The 20,898-nt window shown below is 41.5% G+C and overlaps 1 protein-coding gene across 5 annotated transcripts in view; it reads right to left on the bottom strand.

Annotated features, from left to right (window-relative positions):
* Positions 1 to 20,898, bottom strand: part of csnk1g2b (casein kinase 1, gamma 2b) — a 37,061-nt gene that overhangs the window by 4,537 nt on the left and 11,626 nt on the right. For 2 of the 5 annotated variants that reach the window (XM_069153245.1, XM_069153246.1), the window contains exons 3-11: positions 14,859 to 14,928; positions 8,112 to 8,260; positions 6,033 to 6,267; positions 5,405 to 5,490; positions 3,344 to 3,428; positions 3,062 to 3,210; positions 2,751 to 2,834; positions 1,275 to 1,376; positions 65 to 171 (exon numbers count right to left, since the gene is read on the bottom strand). In XM_069153245.1, coding sequence (XP_069009346.1) covers positions 65 to 171; positions 1,275 to 1,376; positions 2,751 to 2,834; positions 3,062 to 3,210; positions 3,344 to 3,428; positions 5,405 to 5,490; positions 6,033 to 6,267; positions 8,112 to 8,260; positions 14,859 to 14,928 — 1,067 coding nt within the window. The remainder of the gene's footprint in view (positions 1 to 64; positions 172 to 1,274; positions 1,377 to 2,750; positions 2,835 to 3,061; positions 3,211 to 3,343; positions 3,429 to 5,404; positions 5,491 to 6,032; positions 6,268 to 8,111; positions 8,261 to 14,858; positions 14,929 to 20,898) is intronic. The other 3 variants (XM_069153247.1, XM_069153248.1, XM_069153249.1) reach the window with 3 other exon arrangements.

Raw genomic sequence — 20,898 nt, 5'->3', positions numbered from 1 at the left:
ACGGTAAGTGGCAGCGGAAAAGACAAGCGGGTGTTTTCTATGCACGTGGAAGGTGTTTCCGTACTTGGTTTCGTCAGCAACTTCGACCTCGGTGGGAGCGGTGATGGGAGCGTTGGAGTGTCCGGCTGTGGGATCATCAGTGTTCAGCTCGCCATTCGTTGAGCTCATCACCTGCATCGTTACAGAAGGACACCAGACTGCTCACACACTGAGACTCTGAGCCACTGATTACAGAGTGGAGATGAACATTCGCATAGAAATATGCAGCCTTGAATATCCTCATTATTGAATATCAGCCCTCTCCAACAGGAAAGGCAGTTAAGCAGCTAACCTGGAATGAGTCAACTAGAGCAACTTCATAGAAAATTAAAAGACACGTTCACGTATTTTTTTTATACATGTCCTAAAACAAAAGCCAGGCACCCAGATTCAGAGAGGTTTGGCTTGTTGTAATGATTCCTCCTGTTCATTCAGGCTGGTAACAAATCATTTAAATCAAAGTTTCTTAGCACAACATTTTCTCTTTGTGTTGCCATCCCTCGAAAACACCTCAGCTTGGAAATGCTATTCATGAAAAAGACTGACTTTGGTAGACACCAACTGTATTTAAATAATTAAGAGTGCTAAACGTTTATCTCCTGTCACTTTCATTGGAAGCTCAATAGAAAAGGATCTACTGATGGCCAGTATGAACAAGAGAAACAAAAACAGCTGCCGTTTTATTTGCATGGGAAGACATGCTTTCAGACAGACATAGTGGACCTGCCCCTTACAAGCTGCAATTCTATCGGCCGACACTGGATGGCACATTTGTACCACATTCAGTACGGAAAACCTCTTATGTCAGGTGAAATACAATTGCCCCTTTGACATGGATAAGATTACTCTCCCATTTTTTTTTCTCGCTAAATAAAACCCGCAAACCAAAAATCTCCTAATGCTGCTTCCAGTCTTCTACTTTAGCTTGTGTTTTTCTGATGGTACAAGAATGTGTATTTCATGAGGTTTGTATACTGCTGGATGTCATCGTTGCGTGGCCGTTACTGCGAGCAGCCTGCGAAGCACACGAGATGAATCCAGCGGTGAGAGCGGCAGGCGGAGCGCTTAACACACGAGGAGTCAAACAGTCTGACGCAAACACACAGGACAGAGCACTTAACAGGCAGGCAGTGTGAGGTGGGTGAGAGGGGGGGGTGGGGGGGTAAGACACCGTACACCACTATGCGGCTTTCATGCACTAGCCATCAAAGCAGCAGCAGTAGCAGCAGCAGTACCTGAACAGAGCCCCCCAGCCGCTCAGCTGTGAGGTGCGAACCCAGAGTCTCCTTATTGGTCACTGGAGTGGGCTGAGACTCACTTCCTTTGGGCTCAGGCGACTTGACGCAAAGAGCAAAAAGGGTTGAGGCAAGGTGGTCGTGAAGTGGTAAGAAGGGAGGAGGTGGGGGGGGGTCGTGGTGTCAGAGGTGAGGGAGGGGGAGGCAATGGGGTACAAGGGGGTGAGGGGTAGAGTTGTGGGAGGAGGAGCGACAAGGAGGAAGGGAGGGGGTGGGGGAGGGTGAATACAAAAAAAAAAAAAGAAAAAGGAAAAAAAAAAAATTATAGAAGACATCTCCCAAGCAGAAGCAGGCTTGTTAAGACAAACTATGTTAATAGAGGAATAGAAGGAAGCAAAAATTTATGTGAAGCACAGATCAACACTAATAAAGTCATGCAGGAGTAAAAGAAAACAGCCTTGATCACCTCAGCTAGCCCTGCGTCTCGAACACAACACAGACAACCATCGTCGTCAGGTGCCATTTGGGCAGCAACACCGTTTCTCCCAATGAGGACTCGGGTTTACAGTAAAGTCAACACTTTCATTTGCAGCCCGAAAAATTTGCTCATCTTCTCTTCCCGCCATCCAATCTGACCCGTAACTACAAAGACAGATAGCAGGTACTTTCCTTAGATACGGCCGACAGGTTTATACGGTCAGGAACTACGTACATGGTACAGGAGGTGGTGCTCAGCGGGCTTTAAAAAGGTGGCAAGTTGTTAGCAAGCCAATCACTATAAATGGAGGGCAGTAAAACGAGGCCAGAGTCCACAGTAATAAGTCAATCATAAAATTGAATGCACTGCCTGTTACGGCTTTACGGAAAAAGGATGATGGAGAACAACATGATTTGTACCATTGTTAGTGTCTATCAATGATTTATAGATGTTTTGATGAAATAAAACTTGTGAATTATTATCCTATTTTTCTTTAAACTAATAAAACAAGGCTCGGATAGCATGCCATTAAAACAAAAACAAAAATTCTACACTTTGTCAAACACTAAGCATATAGCTTGTCATTACTAGTATGAACAATGCAATTTGCATTTTCAACTCATGCATGCAATGACTGGAAGCTTAGAGTGGCAAAGTGTAAAGAATTAATTGAAGCCAAAAACAGTGCTTTGTTTCCCTCATGACTGCGTGTCAGTTAATTTACTAAGGTTTTTTTTTTTTTTTTACTCAGTCTTATCGTCTGATGTAAGACTTGGAGGAAAGGTGACGTCACTGCCGACCAGTCAGACTGTGTACAGGAGCAGAAATGAAGAAGTGCAACCGAGCAGCAGCCATTTTCTCCAGGAAGTTGCTTACAGTTGGACACAACAAGAGTAGCTCGGCAGAGGGACTTGAATGGCCGGGTCGGTCGGCTGGTCGGTCACTTGAGTCGGAGGTTTGGATGTGGTGTTTGTTGTGTTTTAGGTTGAAGACCTCACCTGGTTTTTGGTCTGCTGTTGTGCTTTGTCTCTGCTGCTGGGTGGCAGGGGCGTGTCACTGGGGATAGGGCCTATCGGTGTGGGCTGGGAGAAACACACAAAAAAACAACTTTGGTGCAAGACTGAAGACCATTTAAAAGGAGATAAAACAGAAAAACTAAGGTTGTGTTCCCAAAAATATACGTGTATGGCCCACAACTGGTGCAATTGTAGGTAAAAAGAAGCAACTGTAGAGCTGTGACACCTGATAGCCCAAGAATAGGATTTTTGGAGGAAAATGAGGACGAGTGGATTCAGCGAGTGGCACTCACAAGTGATTTGCCGACCCAGTCGTATTCGTAGTCAAAGACATAGCTGTTCCTGTCGAACAGGTCGGTGAAGAGCTTCCTCAAGTAATCATAATCGGGCTTCTCGAAGAAGTCCAGCCTCCTCACATAGCGCAGGTAGGTGGCCACCTCTTCTGTAACAAAAGTAACAAACGTTACAAAAGTGGTAACAAACTGTCAAATGAGAACAAACTAAAACTCAAATAAATACAAAAAAAAATAAATAAATAAATAACATGAGAAAGGAAGCTGGTTGGTTCTACTGACCGGGGAAGCTTTCACAAAGCACTTCGATCGGTGTCGCTCGTTTGGTGTCTCCAATTTTCTGATACCTCTCCTTCAAAGTGTCAGCCTGGAAGGGAGATAAATGATAACACTAAATTTGAGCACATCCATAGCTGCGATGAATCAAGAGGTGTAATATTGAGATGCAGACAGATGTATATAATCTCTTGTCAGTCATTCTGAATTCTGGAGCCTTGTGTTGGCGTAAATCTGACAAAGCCCTTTAGATTCAGAAAAGTTTGTTCCGCACATCATAAAACCACAAAACAGATCATTAGACCACTTTTGCCACAAGCTGTGGCCGCGAAGAATCTCTAGTACGAGATGTAAACATCGATACTTTGCACCAAAGTCTCATCATATCCGGGGACGGTGGGGTTATTTCACGTGACTCGAACCGTTCTCCCGTCTCCCTGGGATGATCGCGTTATAACGGAGACCGTGATCTTTAGAAAGTCTCATCTTTTTGGGGGGCACATGATGGCTCTGAATGGATACTTCTTGTGTGGTACAAAATGAGAGCTACGCTTTGGTTGCAGTTTCAAGTTATAGGTCTTAACAGAAACACTGTATGCCTGCTGCATGCCTCCCTACTACTGTGTACTGTTCTCTCAACACAATTGTTGCTGTATCATTTACGCTGAATCTCCTTTTATCAACTTTTAACCAGGATTCATTGGACCAGACTACATTTACTAAACTCTTAACCTGCACCTCAACTCCGACAATTAAGATGTCCGCTGCAGGGTTGTATTGCGTTGTCCTCCATAACGCTGCGGGTACAACTCTACTCGAGCTCCATAACTGGTCACTATATTGCTTCATTGTATTTTAAAGCCAACCCTCATGTTGCCTGATGGAGAGGCCTGAGCCATCTGACGTCCCCCACATTTATACATCCCTCACATTCATCTACCAAGAGCTTCCACCCACACAGCAAATGTTCAGATGAGATGTCTTGTCTTGTCTATTCTCTGTACACCTTTAGATATGTGCGCTTTCAAAAAGAAAAAAAAAAAAAAAAAGAAAAAAAGCCCAGCAACTCTGCAGCCGGCTGTAACCTTCCCTGCGGGCACCTGTTGTCATCGGCTGGGTTTCTTTGTGCTTTAAGCTCCTTCGCTCAACTGTGGAAGTTCATTTTCTGTCGTTTCGGTCGTTTAAGTAGCAACGGATGTGCAAACGAAAGTGAGCCGAGTCATAACTCTGCTGGAAAAACAATATTAATTTCGTATATATTTGGAGAAAATCATCAGGGGAATGTCTCTATATTTGTAGTGAAACTGTTTTAAAGAGCTTTACAACTCCGCTCTGATGGTTTGCGGTGATTGGATGGACCAGCTGTACCCTTTGCTGCCATCAATTGCTTCCGCAAGCAGAAGGAAACGTATTTCATGGAAGTTCCAAAAACAAGTGAGATCATCACAATGTTACATAATGCAAATAAACTGATTTGATGACATATGACAGTTTGTTGGTAAGTGACTTTGGTGTAAGTGGGATAAAAAAAATAAATAAAATCGCTACACTTCACGGTGGCCGGTTGACAAAAGATCACGAATACATGCGCTAAATCAAAAGTAAAAAAACACATCGGAGTTCATCAATGTTCTCTGTGGTCAGAAAGCAAAAGACTCCTCCACTGCTCAATGTTGCCTCTGACTTGTCGTTTGTATCCGAGTATCTCATCATGAGTCATTATCACCTCTTATGTTAGTTTTATGCCAAAGAAGCAAATGAAAAATAAATAAAAGAATCGTTTCTGCATCTGAGAGAGCCTGAGGGCGTTTCCTCAGTCTTTCAGGTTCAACTAGAAAAACTGATAGATGAATGGGGAGACCTTGAAATGTCACCAGTGTGAGAGGAAGCTGTTGTAAACACCAGGCTCTCTGTCTCTAAGGTCATGTGGATGATAGGTATGAAAGAGATACTGTACTTTGGAGTGCAACAGGGAAAGGTATGCTGAGCATTAAGAGGATTACAGGAGTCTGATGTTTATCAGCAAGTGCCAACATGTGGATGATATCAAACAATACACCACAGTACCTTTAGGCCCTGCCAGGGGAGGCTACCTCGGAGGAAGTACATGAACATGTGACCCAGCGCCTCCAAATCATCCCGTCTGCTTTGCTCTGGAATTAAAAAGGACAAGATGAGAATTGCGTTGAGCTGCGAGAAGCAGATCCATTTTTTAACCAGCTGGAAAGAGCAACAGGGAACTCTCTGGAAAGAAATACAGCGCAATTCCTCCGTTATTCTGGAGTTCAAATAAAGCATGTAGTATAAAAGGGCAAGATTAACAATCATGTGTCACTCCAACCAAACACTCCACCTACTGATTAGCACTCCTGAGAGTAGAGGGGCAGGACTAATCAGTGAAATTACCGCCCGAGGTGATTGGTTAGACTTCAAATGTGCAGACTGTCTGCTCTCCGTGGAGGAACAGCAGAATACAGAGGGGACGCTTCAAAACAAAACTAAACTATTACAAATAACTGAATGTAAAATCAGGTCCAGGCTCTTTGTTTACAATGCTGTGTACATGTTGGTGACATATTTGTATACAAAGCAGTTATGACATCTCCATTAAACTGCATGCGAAAGCAACCAGAGCTCGTCTATTCAGATTTAAAAGGCTGATCAAACCTCAGACCTGATCCTGAGGCTTTCTTACCCTTTCCCAGGTGTGTGTTGATGCTCATGTAGCGTGCCGTCCCAGTCAGACTCTTGTGCTCCCGGTAGGGGATGTGTTTTTTGGTCTCGGGGTCGATGTATTCTTTGGCCAGACCAAAGTCAATGATGTGGATGGTGTGCTGCCTCTTGCTTCCTGGCCGCCCAACGAGAAAGTTTTCTGGCTTCACATCTCTGTAGATCAGACTCTTGGTGTGGACATACTCCATCCGTGTTATCTAGACAAGCAGTCAGTGGATTTCATGTCAGTATTTGAAATCTCAATCGCTCACAAAGTCGGGCAGTTTCTAACACAAAGTCGCAAAGCATTCAGACTGTACAGGAAGATTAAAAAAAAAAAAAAAAAAAAAAAAAAAAAAAAAAATATATATATATATATATATATATATATATATATATATATATATATATATTATCCAGCAAGATTTTATAACTTCATAACATTAAAGATTATCTTTTTCAACTAAATGTTTTTGATGGCCTTCAAATTCAGGTTTTTACACAAAACTGCAGTAGTGGGAAGGTGTGCTGCAAAAGGTACTGGAAGGCACATGAACATATTATTACATAATCACTGTTTTTCAGTTTGTTTATTTCTGTGTATTTATTAAATTTGGTTATACCCTCAAACAGTCAGACTTGGGATTTATTCAAGAAAACAGGTTTAGTGACAAGATTTAGTAACATAATTAGCAGAAATTTACATTGGGAGAAGATCAAAATACCTTTTGGATATTAATGTTACCCAAAGCCCGTCTCTCTTTACTTCTAAAGTTACTGCTGCCTGACAGTAATAACAGGGACAGTGACAGCAAACTCAATCCTCATGTTCACATCATGGATTCATATCTTCATCTCAGAACAAAACGTGTCCACTATCTTCATGACACGGTGACTCTGTGGACCTGAAGACAACTCATCAGGTTTTCAATCAGTTCCCTGTATTGATACATTTAGCATATATTACTGTAATTTCTGTAAATGTAAGGTTCAAACACAGATCAATGAATAATCATTTCTCATGTTGAGTGTCGTGGTGACGCAACATTCTCATCGCAGTTATCGTGTCATATTGGAGATTAAGTCCATATTTAAGAGTGAGGATTACTGCAGCGTGGCTCAAAAGACTAAGACTGGACATACTGCAGCGAAACAGCGAGTTGTTTAAACTAGAGCCAATACTGCATTTTTAGGAACAATGCAGATACCAATATTAGGGGTCTCATATCAATATATCCGCCGATATTCTTAAACAGTTGACCAATTTATCTCGTCTGGCTCTAGTTTAAACCATTTACTACGTTTGTATTTACTTCATATTGAAAGACAGACATTAAATGCCATTAAGAAATATTTTTCAATATAAAATAGATATAAAAACAAAATAAATCTGCAACACTGACTTTTAACCTCAAAGTAAATCATTATTACTGGGTCAGAATATAAACGCACGTTCACAGGTCTATAAATAAAATTATTTCTTATCTGTGTGATCTATATTTTCATCTACAGCTGCTTTCCCGTGTGGGTCAGAGTACAGCTGAATAAATATTTAAATGTTTGATAAATAGCATTGTCAGATTCTAGCACTTTATCATCCATTACAGAGATTAGAGTCTGATAAATGATGAATGAGCAGCCTATTGGCTAAATAAAATGTAACCGTGTTAACTTATTGACCCTCTTCGACTGTTACTGCTGTGCTTTTGTTAAGAGAAACGTGCACTTTCTGTCACACGTTAGTAATTCTGGCTCAACCGGATTAAACTGGAAGCACTGTTTCGTATTTACCCATCGTCCTGGATCAGAGCTCCATTAATGTGAATTTTATTTTTCATCCACCAAGCACATACATTGCTCATAATGAATTTACTCTGATCAGCTGATCTGGAACCACCTCCTTTCTTGGTACATGTCAACTCAGAGTTCAGGATTTCGATCAGAGGTCGTTAAACCTGCTTTCTGGAACCGGCTCCTAATGACACCCAAGCACTCCTTTTACGATAATTTTTTGTTATTTAAAGTATATAAAAGTATGCGGCGCTCCTCTCCCAGGCCTTACCAGCTGTATGGCTATCATGAGGACGGTCTTGAGGGAAAAGGTGCGGTCACAGAGGTCAAACAGGTCCTCTAGACTGGGCCCAAGCAGCTCCAGCACCATGGCGTTGTATTTCCCACAAGGACCGAAGTAGTACACCTGAGGGATCCCCTCTGTGGAGACATATAAATAAAGTCAGTGGGCTTTTGTAGAATCTTACCCAATAAATAAAATGATCCCAGCACAACTGTCAGTACATGTTAAACAATATATGCACTTTTGTATAGCTTGTCTGACAATGAGTTTTGTTTCTGATGAGGACAGCACAAGTGGCGTTTCTACAGTATTTGCATCATACAGAAAAAAGGTGGGAGGACACGCTTCACTAACACTACAGCAACAATGACAAACTGCACTTCATTTCACTTCCCTCAACAAGTTTGTCAAAAAAAAATAAAACAGGAGTGGCTTCATGTTTCTCTTACTCTGAAGTGGGATTAAAGGGAAAGTTGTCTTGAAAAGCACCAGGGGACGTAACTAGCACACCGTCAACAACTGTTTAAAAGTCTTCACTTCAAGAAACCACCACACCCAAGAGCTTCTGAAGAATGTGGAAGGATCAACCTGGTATTATCTTGATATATAGTGTTTTGACAGTGGGCCATCTGGGGCATGGAAAAACACTACAGCATTCCCTTTAGATGGGAAAAATAAGGCACATAGTAACAATAAACTATTTTGTTATTTTACAAAAAGAATGAGTTTATATAAGAAATTCACCTGGGAAAACTCAGTTGGTACTAAAAACCTGCTGTAACACGCTGTTTCACAATCTGCTGGCTACAACAACAATGAACTGCTGAGGTCTGTGAGGAACCAGCATCATATTTCACAAACACTCTTAAATAACATGCAACAGCTCAGAAAAAAACAGATTCCTTTATGTGGAATTTCTGAAATCTCAGTTATTTTTGTCGTGTTATAACTCTCAGACATTTTTGCCGGTGCATCCACTGACTACTGATCCAATCTCAGAAATGTTGTGGCTTAACACTTCTTCCATAATCAAAGCTTCAGGCTCATTTTTCCTGCCAGGTTAATCCTTGTCAGGTTTACTTCGTCACTAGGTAGCGGTCCCAGGACCTTTGAACCCCTCTGTGGTGCCAAGAGCCTGGCATCTACATCACCAGCCAACTCCCCCAAAGCAGATTAACCATGGGCAACCACATAAATGGGAGTTGAGAGAGAAAAACAGAGCCATGTAACAGAGAAAGAGAATCTGAGATTAGGTGAGGATGACCAAGCACATCTATACAACTCTGTAATTCAAATAAAGACATGTTGTGAAGCGGCACAGTTCTGTGTGCTCAGTATTCAGTCTGGGTTGTCGGATTTACCTCGTCTGCCCTCGACATCGGTCCCAACACTGCAACCAGACCACTGCGCATGCATGGAAGCAAACTGACAAACACATTTCTCACATGCATGCACGTACATACGCGCACACCTGTCTGCACTTTTGTCTCTAGGATTTTCCTGGTAATGACGCCCATGACAGATGAGGCAGTGACAAGAGATCACTGGGAGGCTGACTCATCAAAACTTGGCCCAAATCTAGAGGGCATTCAAAGCACAGTCATCACAAGAGGAGAGCACAGTGTGCATTATAATCTTCTGCTGGTGGTAAAAAGCAGGGAACACTTGTTTTGGGGAGATTTTGATCGAATTTTTAATATAACAATAGCTGCACAAAAAAAGGGATATTATCAAAATGTCACTAAATCAACCATAACAACAAAACATATAGAAAAAGGACTCTAGTACAATCTAACAAGAGACACTATTTCTGTCAATAACAAATTAGAAGCAAAGTGAAAAACCCCTGTTAGGATAAACGTATGCAATTCTGGCTATTATATTAAGTCATGTAAAAGTACATCTTGTCGCTGTGTTAAGCACTGTGGGAAATGCTCTGGCTTTCACTGCAAGCCAACGTCAGTGGTGCTGTAACCCCTGCTGTCTTGACAATTTGAAACAATCACCCTTTTGTATCTGCAGGCAGGCCTTCTCAGGCGACACATCAAGAGGGAAGGCTGCATCATGGTGGCTGAAGACAATGTTGCCCTACAGTGAAATGTCAGGAGTTAAGGGCCAAAGAGGAGACGGCCGGAGGAGAGAGGACGCGGACCGAGAGGAGGGGAGAGGAGAGGGAATATCTATTAAAGATTTACACCATGGAGTGGAGTGCACTGAAGGAACGAGCAGAAGAAGAAGTGACTTCCATTAGACCCAGCGCTCTGGAGATGTTCTCACAAGGTTGAAATATGATCAGCGCTGAGGCTTGCACAGACTGAGCCCAGAGCAGAAAACGCAACACAGCTCAAAAGAATAACGATCCAAGAAAGATGCTGCGAGGCTGAAATCCAGTGGTGGTGGGGATAAAACAGCAATACCACATATTTGGGTCTTTTTACCTGCAATCATTTGGCTGACATTAGAAAAACTAGGGCAGTTGTTCTATTTTTTTTTTCTGACCCAACACAACAAACTATTTTTCTTCAATCATGCATGCAAGACTTGAAGGAAGTGGGTTAAATCAAGTTATTTATCAGACTAGGACTAAGATTAGCCCGGACAAAGTTATGTTGTAAATTGTAAGCAGTTCAATAGTCTGTGCTGCAGCACAGAATTGTTGGAAATAATATTATCAATCTAACCAACAATAATCCTACAACAGCAGTGACACATAAAACACATGATTTGTTTTCGGGTGGGTGTGAGTGGGTGGGATCCACATGACATGGATAATCTGCATGAAATAATATGATTAACGCAGATCCTGTGTCACTGACAAGGCGCAACATGCCATCAGAAGGCTTGATGCGGCTTGTGAATATTCACAGGCATGTTGAAACCAATCGCTGAATGATATTCCAGAGGAAGCATTCCTATATGAAACTAATTACACCCACATCCATGCAGTCACGGACACTGGAAGAGCTAAATCAACCTGTGAAATGCTATTAAATCATAACTAGTTTCATAAACTGGGAGACGAATCTCCTGACCACAGTGGTGAAGGAGACACAATGAATGGTGGTGCTTGCTTTTACTATCACAAACTCCTTCTAATGATTATTATGACAATTAGTAGTAATTCTGTTACTATTAGGACCAACAGGAAAACCAGGTCTATTGTCAGTTTTCACTCAAATGTGTAAAGTGGGAGGCAGGATTCCCGTTAGCTGGGATGTCTATATGGGATCTGTCCAGGACAAGAGAGAATTAACAGCGTGCAGATAAGCTCCTCCTGGGCGTTAAGCGCTGAGTCGTCCACACTGTGACATATTTGAGTCTCTTGGGTTGGGGAGGACTAACAGGGTCACATGTGCCCGTTTAGCCAAGTTGACAACATAAGTAGATTTAATCTATCGCCTTGATTCCTCCCGTTCGAGACAGTCAAATGAGCCTTCCTGTCAAATCATCATGTAGCAGCCAGTCAGTATTTGGAAGACGAGGCCCCTCTGAGGCCTGTCTTGAGGTCAAATATTGTAGCTCGCCGACTTAATGTAAGTAGCTAGAGACTGAATCACAGTGGGAGAAAATCCGACGCCATTAATTGTCTCGGTGATGCACACACTGATTGTCTACCAGTCACAGATTATGTCACCACCTGTTGAATCTCAACATTTTCTAACCATGTTAAAAAGCAGCCAGAGCTCACCAGTTATTTCAAACAAAAAAAAGGTCTAATCACAGACTAAAGAAAAACCTTTGTGTCAGTGTTTCTCACACGTAGACTTTACTTGGGTTGGCCGCCCAAGTATATTTAGGGACCCATTTCAGCATTTAAAAAAAAAAATGATGACTTAATCATCCCAAGAGAACGCAATTAATTAACGAGTGCACAATCGGCCCTCGCTCTCCTTCACCCGTGTCTGACCCGCAATGTTTAAGTGTAGCGGAGGGGGCACACTGAGCGGGGAAAAATTAGGGTATTCGTGAAATAGTTTAAATACAATATTTTTGGCTGGCCTGCAAAAGTGGGATCAGAGCTATAAAGCAAATGTCTGCCAATGAGTGAGTGCGAGATCAAAGTTACACTAAGAGTTGGCAAAACGCCGCAACTTCCATGTCAAATGAAAAGCCCTTCAGTTTCTCACAGGGTCCAGCCATTTACCAGGTTTTGACGCAGAGATGCGTTCCTTTGAGGAGGGGCAGGGGTTGCCATTCAAAGAGGACACACTAGATATAGAACACTGCATATGCAGCTTGGAAGGACTAAAACATAAGGTACATTACAGAGATCAATGTGAAATCAGTATTATCTGTAAGGGCTAGAAAATCTTAACACATAAGTAAACTGCATATCTAAGGCAATAACAATAAAGCTGAAGGCCCACAGTGGTCTCGGTAGGAGATGGGATGGCCAGGATGTCTAATGCGCCAGAGGAAACATCTAAAAGGCAGACAGGAAAAAGCCTAAACTGGAAGAATCCTCTGCTACAATCAGGGGAACGGCACAGGAGATGACGACTCCAGTTACTGTTGGGTATATGAGCGCGTTCTTCGGTAAGATTAGCTATCAGATCAGAACGACCGATTAAAACAGGAACAGCCATCAAGAAAAATAGGCCACACCCTGGAAGCAACACGAGTGTCTCCCCGCAATTTGCGGACGGCACACAGTCAACCACTGAGGCAGAGGATACTGTGACAGGGAAGACTCGGGAAGCTTTCCAAGTAGACACCATAATGGCCCGAACGCTTGTAGAGGGCCAGCTATAAATAGTCAAGGACTGCCCTCATGCCCCACCTCCTTATCAACAGTGGAGGGTTTTTGCTCTGACACAAGGAGCCAAGAAGCTGGCACGTGTCACTAAATTAGACCAGGACACATGCCCTCCTCCAAACAGACGGGAGAGTCACTGCAACAGGAGAACCGTGCATTTGCAATAGAATGACAAACGCAGATATGAGAGCAACCATACTCACAGAAATATATGGCGCGTTTTAAAATCAACATCTTTTTACGGATGATCACCCGATACCCTCAGTTTTACATTTATTAGGTACACTGAGCTGAATGTGATCCAACATCCCTGCAATAATATCCTATCTTCATGAAGGTTCAAAGGTTCAGTTTTGTAGAAACTGTTTCAAAGAGTTAACGCAGTGTTTCGGTCATTTGGGAGGAATGTCGTTTGTGGCACTTTATAGCAAGTTCAATTTCATTTAGTTTAGTCTACTCTTATTGATATGAATAGCGTGGCCAAATAAATAACCAAATAACCTATAATTGAATCACCACCTCTGTAAAAGTCTGTCGACAAAAGCTGAATACTGTAACATTTATGAGGGCAGAACTTATTACAGGACTGTTGTATTAGACTGCATTAGCTTCAGCTACACGTAGGTGTAAGCAAGCTTATGCTAGGGTAAATCATGTAATCAAATGTAAATGGGGTTGATATCAGTACGTACTGAATTATACATGACTTGGTCTGGGATTAGGGACAAAAAATAACTGCTGGGGACATGTGGGTGTTTGCAGCACAAAAAGCAGCGGGGAGCGGGAGACAGCACAGACCTCTCGTCTGTACCGTTCGCTCTTGTCATTTGGCCTCCATAAGAGCGACGTGTGTTACGTTATGAATGTCGAATAAAAGATTACGAGGCAGGCGAATTAACACGCGCACCTTCGCAACCTTACACAAATACGACAGGTGAGCCTTTCCCAAACGACCAAGCCCGCCCGCCACCTGGCACTGCCGTGAAACAAATCACAAGTCACATTCCCTCCTCCCAACCGCCCCGGCTATAACTGCCAGGCCAGCCCGACCACATCAAAGAGCTGCTGCCCTGCATCCGCAGCTATGCATCACAGCACATTAACATGTTCTGGGCAGTGAGAGTGTGTGCGCGCGCGCGTGTGTGTGTGTGTGTGTGTGTGTGTGTGTGTGTGTGTGTGTGTGTGTAGGAGAGGAGAAACTCCGGGTACGTTTGAGGACGGATTAGAAAAAAAAGGAAGCAGGCTTTGACAGCATCCCGTCGGTCCCACAGACGTGAAAAGATAAACGTGTACAGTGAAATTCAGCTTCAGGGAAAATTGGTAAAGTCGTGTTCGTGAGTCCGCTTTCCTCAGTAGATATTCTAAAAGGTGGAAACAGAGGTCTCGTGTTGCAGTGCAGAGAGGGAAACGGTGCAAACTAGATGACTACAGAGGAAGGTAAATAATTGTACTTTTACGAATTCAACTCTGACTGAACAATTGCGGTGCAAAAATGGAATTCCACAGCTGACATAAAAATATATTTAATGATTCATTCAAGTCTATTCGTCAAAACGAGAAACGGACCATGATGAAGTAAAATTTGCAGCGATACCGTTTTTAATCCTTGATGTAAATAAATGTAATCGATCACCTCCATAGCAGAGTTTTTTTTTAAGGATTTAAGTCTCTGTCCTTTTATGTCTCTCCCACATTTGTTAAATTGCTGCCGTTAATGACTTTCATTTTTACGCTGCCACAATTCCCTACAACCAGAACCAGTACTCGTAACCTGACACCCGAGAATAAGTCATTTCCACATGTAAACAGTGTTATCACATTTATCCACCTGCATATAAATGTCCGTGTGCGTTTCTGAATATTGAGTCTTTCTCACAACCGGGCAACATCTGGAGTGAAAATGCCAGTTTGCATTCAAATTATTCAATCTGTACTGAGTTTATTAGAGACTTTTAATCTACAGGCTGCAGCTCTCTTACCTGAATTTCCCAACTGTTTGTAAAATCTATACTCCAAATGGAGCTGTGGCGCCCTGGACTTTATAGGTTCCTAGAGGAGAGGAGAGAGGAAAGGAAAGAAAGGGTTAAATATTACATAGCACACAAATCAGTTCATGAATACTACGTGCAGCCATTTTGAAGAGTGACGGGTTGGTTGTCTGGCTAACTTGGACTTCAACATTATTATCAATGCAAAATTTGATTGGTTTAAAAAAGCCCAAGAATAATTGAAATCTGAAAGGTCCATAATCATGTGGTTTTCCCAGAGTGAAGGGAAACTATTGACTGACTATAACACCACAATGTTTTTAAGAGTCTTACCCCGAGGGAAGAAAGCAGTTTATGAGTGAAACCCTGCAGACACATCAGCATGATAACCTCCACCTGCAATCAACTTAAATACCTACAGAACAATTTTTTTTTTTTTTTTTTTTTTTTTTTTTACTCATTTTAATGCCCGATAGAACTTTAATTAAGTCTCGGGTAGAGGATAAAGAGCAGTTCCAGTTGGCGTGAAGCAGGGTTTTGTGATGACATGCCTGATAATCAACTCACCCGGACATATTGTTCATTATATCGCTGGCTCCAGCTTTACAACCTAAAATGTAATCTGATTAACCCCACTCTCATAATGACAAGGGCATTATAGACAAACGTGAAGAGGATAGAACAAACACACACCCAACTTAATTCCTTTCTTTAATCTTCAATAGCTGTGCCACAGCCTGTGCTAAAGCCCTCATCCCCTCCAGCAGTAGGCAGACCCCTTTTCACACACTGCCAACTAACACGGGCTCTAAATGGGTCTAAAGATGTACAGTTTATCGTTTGTAAAACTGATAAAAGAAAACCGTGACATGCATTCTGAAACAACCAGACATCCAATCTAGCTCTACTCCGAGTCAGTCAAATGCAAATGTTGGTCAATTAATTGAATTGTCATTCAATAGAAAAACAAATAAATATTTGTTTCACTCATTTTCACTGGTAAACATTTGCTGGTACCAGATTCTAATATGTAAGGATTGGATGCATCTCCATGTCAAGTATGATAATAAACCGAATCTCTTTTTGGTTTCGGACTGTTAATGTCTTAACACGCTCTGTGCATATTTTTATTTAATTTTTTTGCGATTAATTTGCACGTCAGTATATTTTCTCAAACTGCTGTTTTTGTTTAGAGTACTTTCAAACAGAATGCAAATACAAAGCGACAAGTTTTTTTTAATGATCTATACGAGACGGTGAAGTATAGACAGGAAACGGGAAGAGAGCTGGAGAATGACATGCAGCAAATGGTCCTTATGGCTGGCACTCCAACCGAAGACTTGCAGCCCAGAGGACATGGCCGATGTGGTATGCGCCCTAACCGCTATATAAAAAAAAATAAAAATCTAATAATTGAAACAATAACTGGCAGGTGAAACAAAACAAAGCATTTGCAGCATGTTGCAGTTATTCGCTCCAGTCTCTACTCTCCATGCACAAATATGAGCAACTTCTCAGGAGGTGTTGGAATACGATTTAATCTTCGAAGTCGTTTCCCACGTGCATCTAATTCCAAGGCACTTCTATGTTAAATTACATAAACGGAAAGCTGAAAGGCTGTTAAGCTCCCACATTCACTCCATTAGGCCTTTATCAAATCAGGAGCCTTTTCTCTTCTGGTGCCCTGCGAGCACGTAGGAGTAAGAACACATAACATGAGCCATGTTCAGCCCAATGGGGGACTTTCCATCTTTTTAAGAGAACCATCTCTCAGGCCTATAAAATATGTTTCGTGGTTTCTGTTTAGGGTTCCTTCATAAGGTTTAGCAGAGGTGACAAAAACCATTACTGGCCAATCCTGCCGTACTGTTGCCTGTGTGCTCAAATACCACATACATAGATCCTGGTTTAATGAAGGGTCCTAATTATGGAAAAAAATAAAAAGGGTTCCTTATGTAATCCGACAGAAAAAGGTCAATTATTATTACTATTTGATCAAATATAGAAAAACCCAAACAATCTCAAAATCTGTGTTCAGTTTTATACAGCCAGCTGCTGTATTTTGACTGCATGATCCACTGGATTCTAGCCAGAGAGGTTTTGAAGTATTTGGAGGAAGAGAGATCGAGCTCTCTGTGGCGCGGTGTTCCTCTCCATGTTGATTTGAACAAATCTCTGGGTTCAAGTCAGTCTGGGTCAATCTAATTTAAGCCCTGATTTGCTAATGATAATGACCAGTTTTGCATGTTTACATGTCAAGACAGAGAACATGCAAAAGCTGATAAGAAACTTTAATTTTTTTTTTCAATTAATCAAGTTAAAAATTAATTATATATTAATACAAATTTAAGTTCATATTTTATTTTAAAATTGATCCCAAGAATAAAAATATCTATACTTAAATTTGCACTGCAATAATATAAAACTTACCCGTGTCCAATAGTTAGGTTGTTCCACACTTAATTAATGTGTTATTTTCACTTTATTTTCTACTATTATTGCAACACGTCACACAAAATATGTTTTAATGAGAGCACAGCAGCGGCCCTCAACTGAAAGCTACTCTAGCACTTACATAACCCAAAAGTTCACTCGGGTAAATTTATCTTCAATTAGGTTTACACATGTTCAACCCTTTTGTCAAGTATCCAATTTTAATCATGTTGATATGTGATACATTGAAGTGTCCATGAATGACGCAAAAAAATAAAATAAAATAAAATAAAAAGAGATTGATAGAGAGGATGATAAAATAACTGGGTGTTATGTTGAAGGGTATGAACAGCAAATGTCTGGCCCACACTACAGGAAATATGGTTGGTTTTGGTTTGGGAGCAAAGGAAGAGAAAAAAGCAGCCGTACACGTAATCAGATAAGAAGGTGCATGAGCTTATAATAATTTCAGCAAACCTAAAAGATTAATAATAGCTTCATTATTATGACTATCTACATGTTTTTCTACGTTATAACACAACATGCAAAACTGAAAACTAAAGTGACTTCAACACGTTCCTAAAACCTATAAGTTATCTTGCATACGCTACATGTCTGTTTTTCTACATTTAATGCAAAAAGGAAAACAAATTATGCACGATGCTCCGAATGGAGCCAACACAGAAGATAGCCAGAGAAGTAGGAAGCTAGTGTGCATGCCAGAAAGCAGAAACTGAGAGTGGAGGGCAGGAGGCAATAAAGAGGAGTGGAAGCCTGTAGGAGGCAAGACACGTGACTGGTCTGGGAGGTTGAGCCGGGAACTGCTGTGGCATCATCCACCTCCCACATGAACACAGACAACAAGCGCGTCTCTCACAAGTCAGGCCATGCCAGGGAGGAGAGGGAAAGAAAATATCAAATATATAAATATTGAGTAAAAACAGATGGCACCAAACCGCAGGACCCTTTAAAACAGCTTACAATAGGAAACAGAGGCTTATGGCAGCTTTACGTACTTAAGAGTCATCTCTATTCCCAGCAGATGGGCTAAGCTATGGCTGTGTAAATGACCAAGGCCAAGCTGCAAATGTCTGATGTAACATCTTTGCATATGACAAGGATTTTTCTCAGCTCCCTGCACATATCAGATATTTTTTTGATCTGCTCCCTGAGCTGACATGCTCAGAGTGCGAGCTCTCCGGTGACGTGCAAGGGTCAGAAGCAATATAGTAAAAAGGGAATAGTATTTAGGGTGGATTTCTCCTCAAAATGTGGCCGCAAATTTATCTCATTCCCCGGTGCCTACATATCATGAAAAGCTGTGTTGCTTTCTCCATGGAGGATGAAACTTCAACCCTTTCACGCTAAAATAAAATAAAAATATCTTTCTCAGATTCCTATAATCACCTGGCCTTGAAACCATTAGTCACTTTTTGGAGTAAGGATATTATTAGATAACGTTTTGATGTGCTTTTAATGTCAACTTGGTTGCCATACTTAAACTGGAGTGGGAGTGGTGGTTGCCGTGCGTGGTGTCATGCAGTGCAGAAGTATTTTGCTAAGTGTGCTGGCCTGTGTCCAGGGCAGCTGACCCGCAGGCCAGAAGGGCCCTTCCCTGTCTGACCTGCTGCTACAGTAACCTCTCCACCTCAGCTGTTCCGCACTGCAGCCATTTGTGTTTCTGTGGATCTGACTTCAATGCAGTTGAAATAATTGTACTTGTATTTTGGGTCTCTGCATTAGACCGGCAACAAGGTATGTTTTGAATCACGAAAAAAATGGGAATTCCAGCTTCACAAGAAACTATTTTCTAAGCCACAATTATGTTCTGGCGAAGTAATGTGATTTTTTTTTTTTTTCTGCTTACTCAGTTTGGGGACATAAATGAGCTTTTAACAGGACATGACGCTACACCTAGAATAGCCAATCAAAAGAATAATACATCCTTACATGCTCTTTTGTGACGACCGGTGGGATGACGATTGTGATGTATTCCGTTGCAATAATGAACCCTAGATGTTTATTTTCTTTGAAACAGACATTTACACTCTGCTTTGAGTTTCTATGAGTTTAAGGCTCTTGAACATTAGAAAGACAACCACATGCATGTTACTATTTGTGTGCTAAAAAAAAAAAGGTCCAGGGATAATTTGGAGCATGTCGTGACATTTTGGTTGTCTATAAAATGATGGTAAGCGGAAAGAAACCTTCAACCTAAACCTGCTTTCTAGATCTCTAGTTTCTGACATTTTCACCCCCCACTAACACGGCTGCACCTGTAAACAAACAACCTCACATGCAACATCGTCGGGCCGGTCCCAAAACCACAACCGCCACCATCACTGGCTAGCTTCAGTCAAATTACAATGATGATTGTATGGGTAAGATGAAAAAAAAAATTGTGATGTACAATAAAATAAATGATTTATACAAGCTGCTGATCACTGCTAAAAAAGCTTACAGATTTTTTTGATATTACCAGCAAATACAGGCATAGTAGGCTCAAATCCTGTAGCTACAACAGCCTGGGGACGGGTGTGAGATGAAATGTTACATGCCATTTCAAGGATCGCTCTTGAGAGTGAAACACTTGAAGCTTGTAAAAATATGTGATTATGTCATCACGGATTAGGTGCTGGTTTCTGTATTTGAACCTGTGGTAGCCTCCAATGACTTGTGTAGTTGGAGCGAGCCATCAGCACCACATAAAGTCCTCTTCCTGGGATTAACCAACTCCGCATATGATGTCATCTGGGCTAAATCTGATCTCGGCTCCAACACAGCTGAGAAAGATCAGAGCTGCCCTCAGTGAGTGGATAGAGTAATGACCAGCAAATGAAAAGGATAAAAGGGAACTATAAATGATAGATGGAATCAGAAAAAGTCAAAACGATAAACGCTTTGTGTTGCACATCTAGCATCACGTCAAAACTGAAAGTAGGAATTGAAAAGTAAACACAAGGCCGATGTAGAAATAGCAACAAATCATGTGATCTTGTTGATCAATGACAACAAAGCGGAAACAAAAAAAAAAAGATTACTTCCTCCTCTTCTGTACAAACACACCACCTGCAATTTCATGTTAGGCATTTTCACATTAATAATCAAACTTATTCTGATGATGACTGACAATTATTCGCACTGATGGCTGCTGCTTTCACTCACTATTTGGGATGGTGACTTTTTCCTGTTCAAGATACCAGTGGTCTAATTTGTTACATGATGCCATATCAACGAGATCATACATTTTAAAATGCTTTGTGTCCGACAGCTGGGATAATGTAACGTAACATTATAAATAAACACCCGTGTTGTTCATCATCTCGGAAGCCACTGTGACATTGGGTGTGTGCATATGTATGCCTATGTGTGCCATGTTCAGGGAACAGACCCAGCATTATACGCACCGCCCAGAATAGACGCTGACCTTTGCCTGACTCCCAGTAAACCATTTCACAATATGCAACTGGCAATGTGACTCATCTCATCTTGGACAGAGCAACTCAAATGTCAACATAGTGCAACTTTACTTGCAGAGCTTCATACGAGTATTAACGACACCGATGGATCTCTCTAAGGCTCAGACAAATGGAGATGA

This window comes from Embiotoca jacksoni, unplaced genomic scaffold (genome assembly GCF_022577435.1).
Source record: "Embiotoca jacksoni isolate LCO1_2020_lvr unplaced genomic scaffold, fEmbJac1.0.p SCAF_19, whole genome shotgun sequence".
NCBI classification, from domain to species: Eukaryota; Metazoa; Chordata; class Actinopteri; family Embiotocidae; genus Embiotoca; species Embiotoca jacksoni.
The sequence above is the reverse complement of the archived record's forward strand: the minus strand, read 5'-3'. Positions and strand labels throughout refer to the sequence as shown.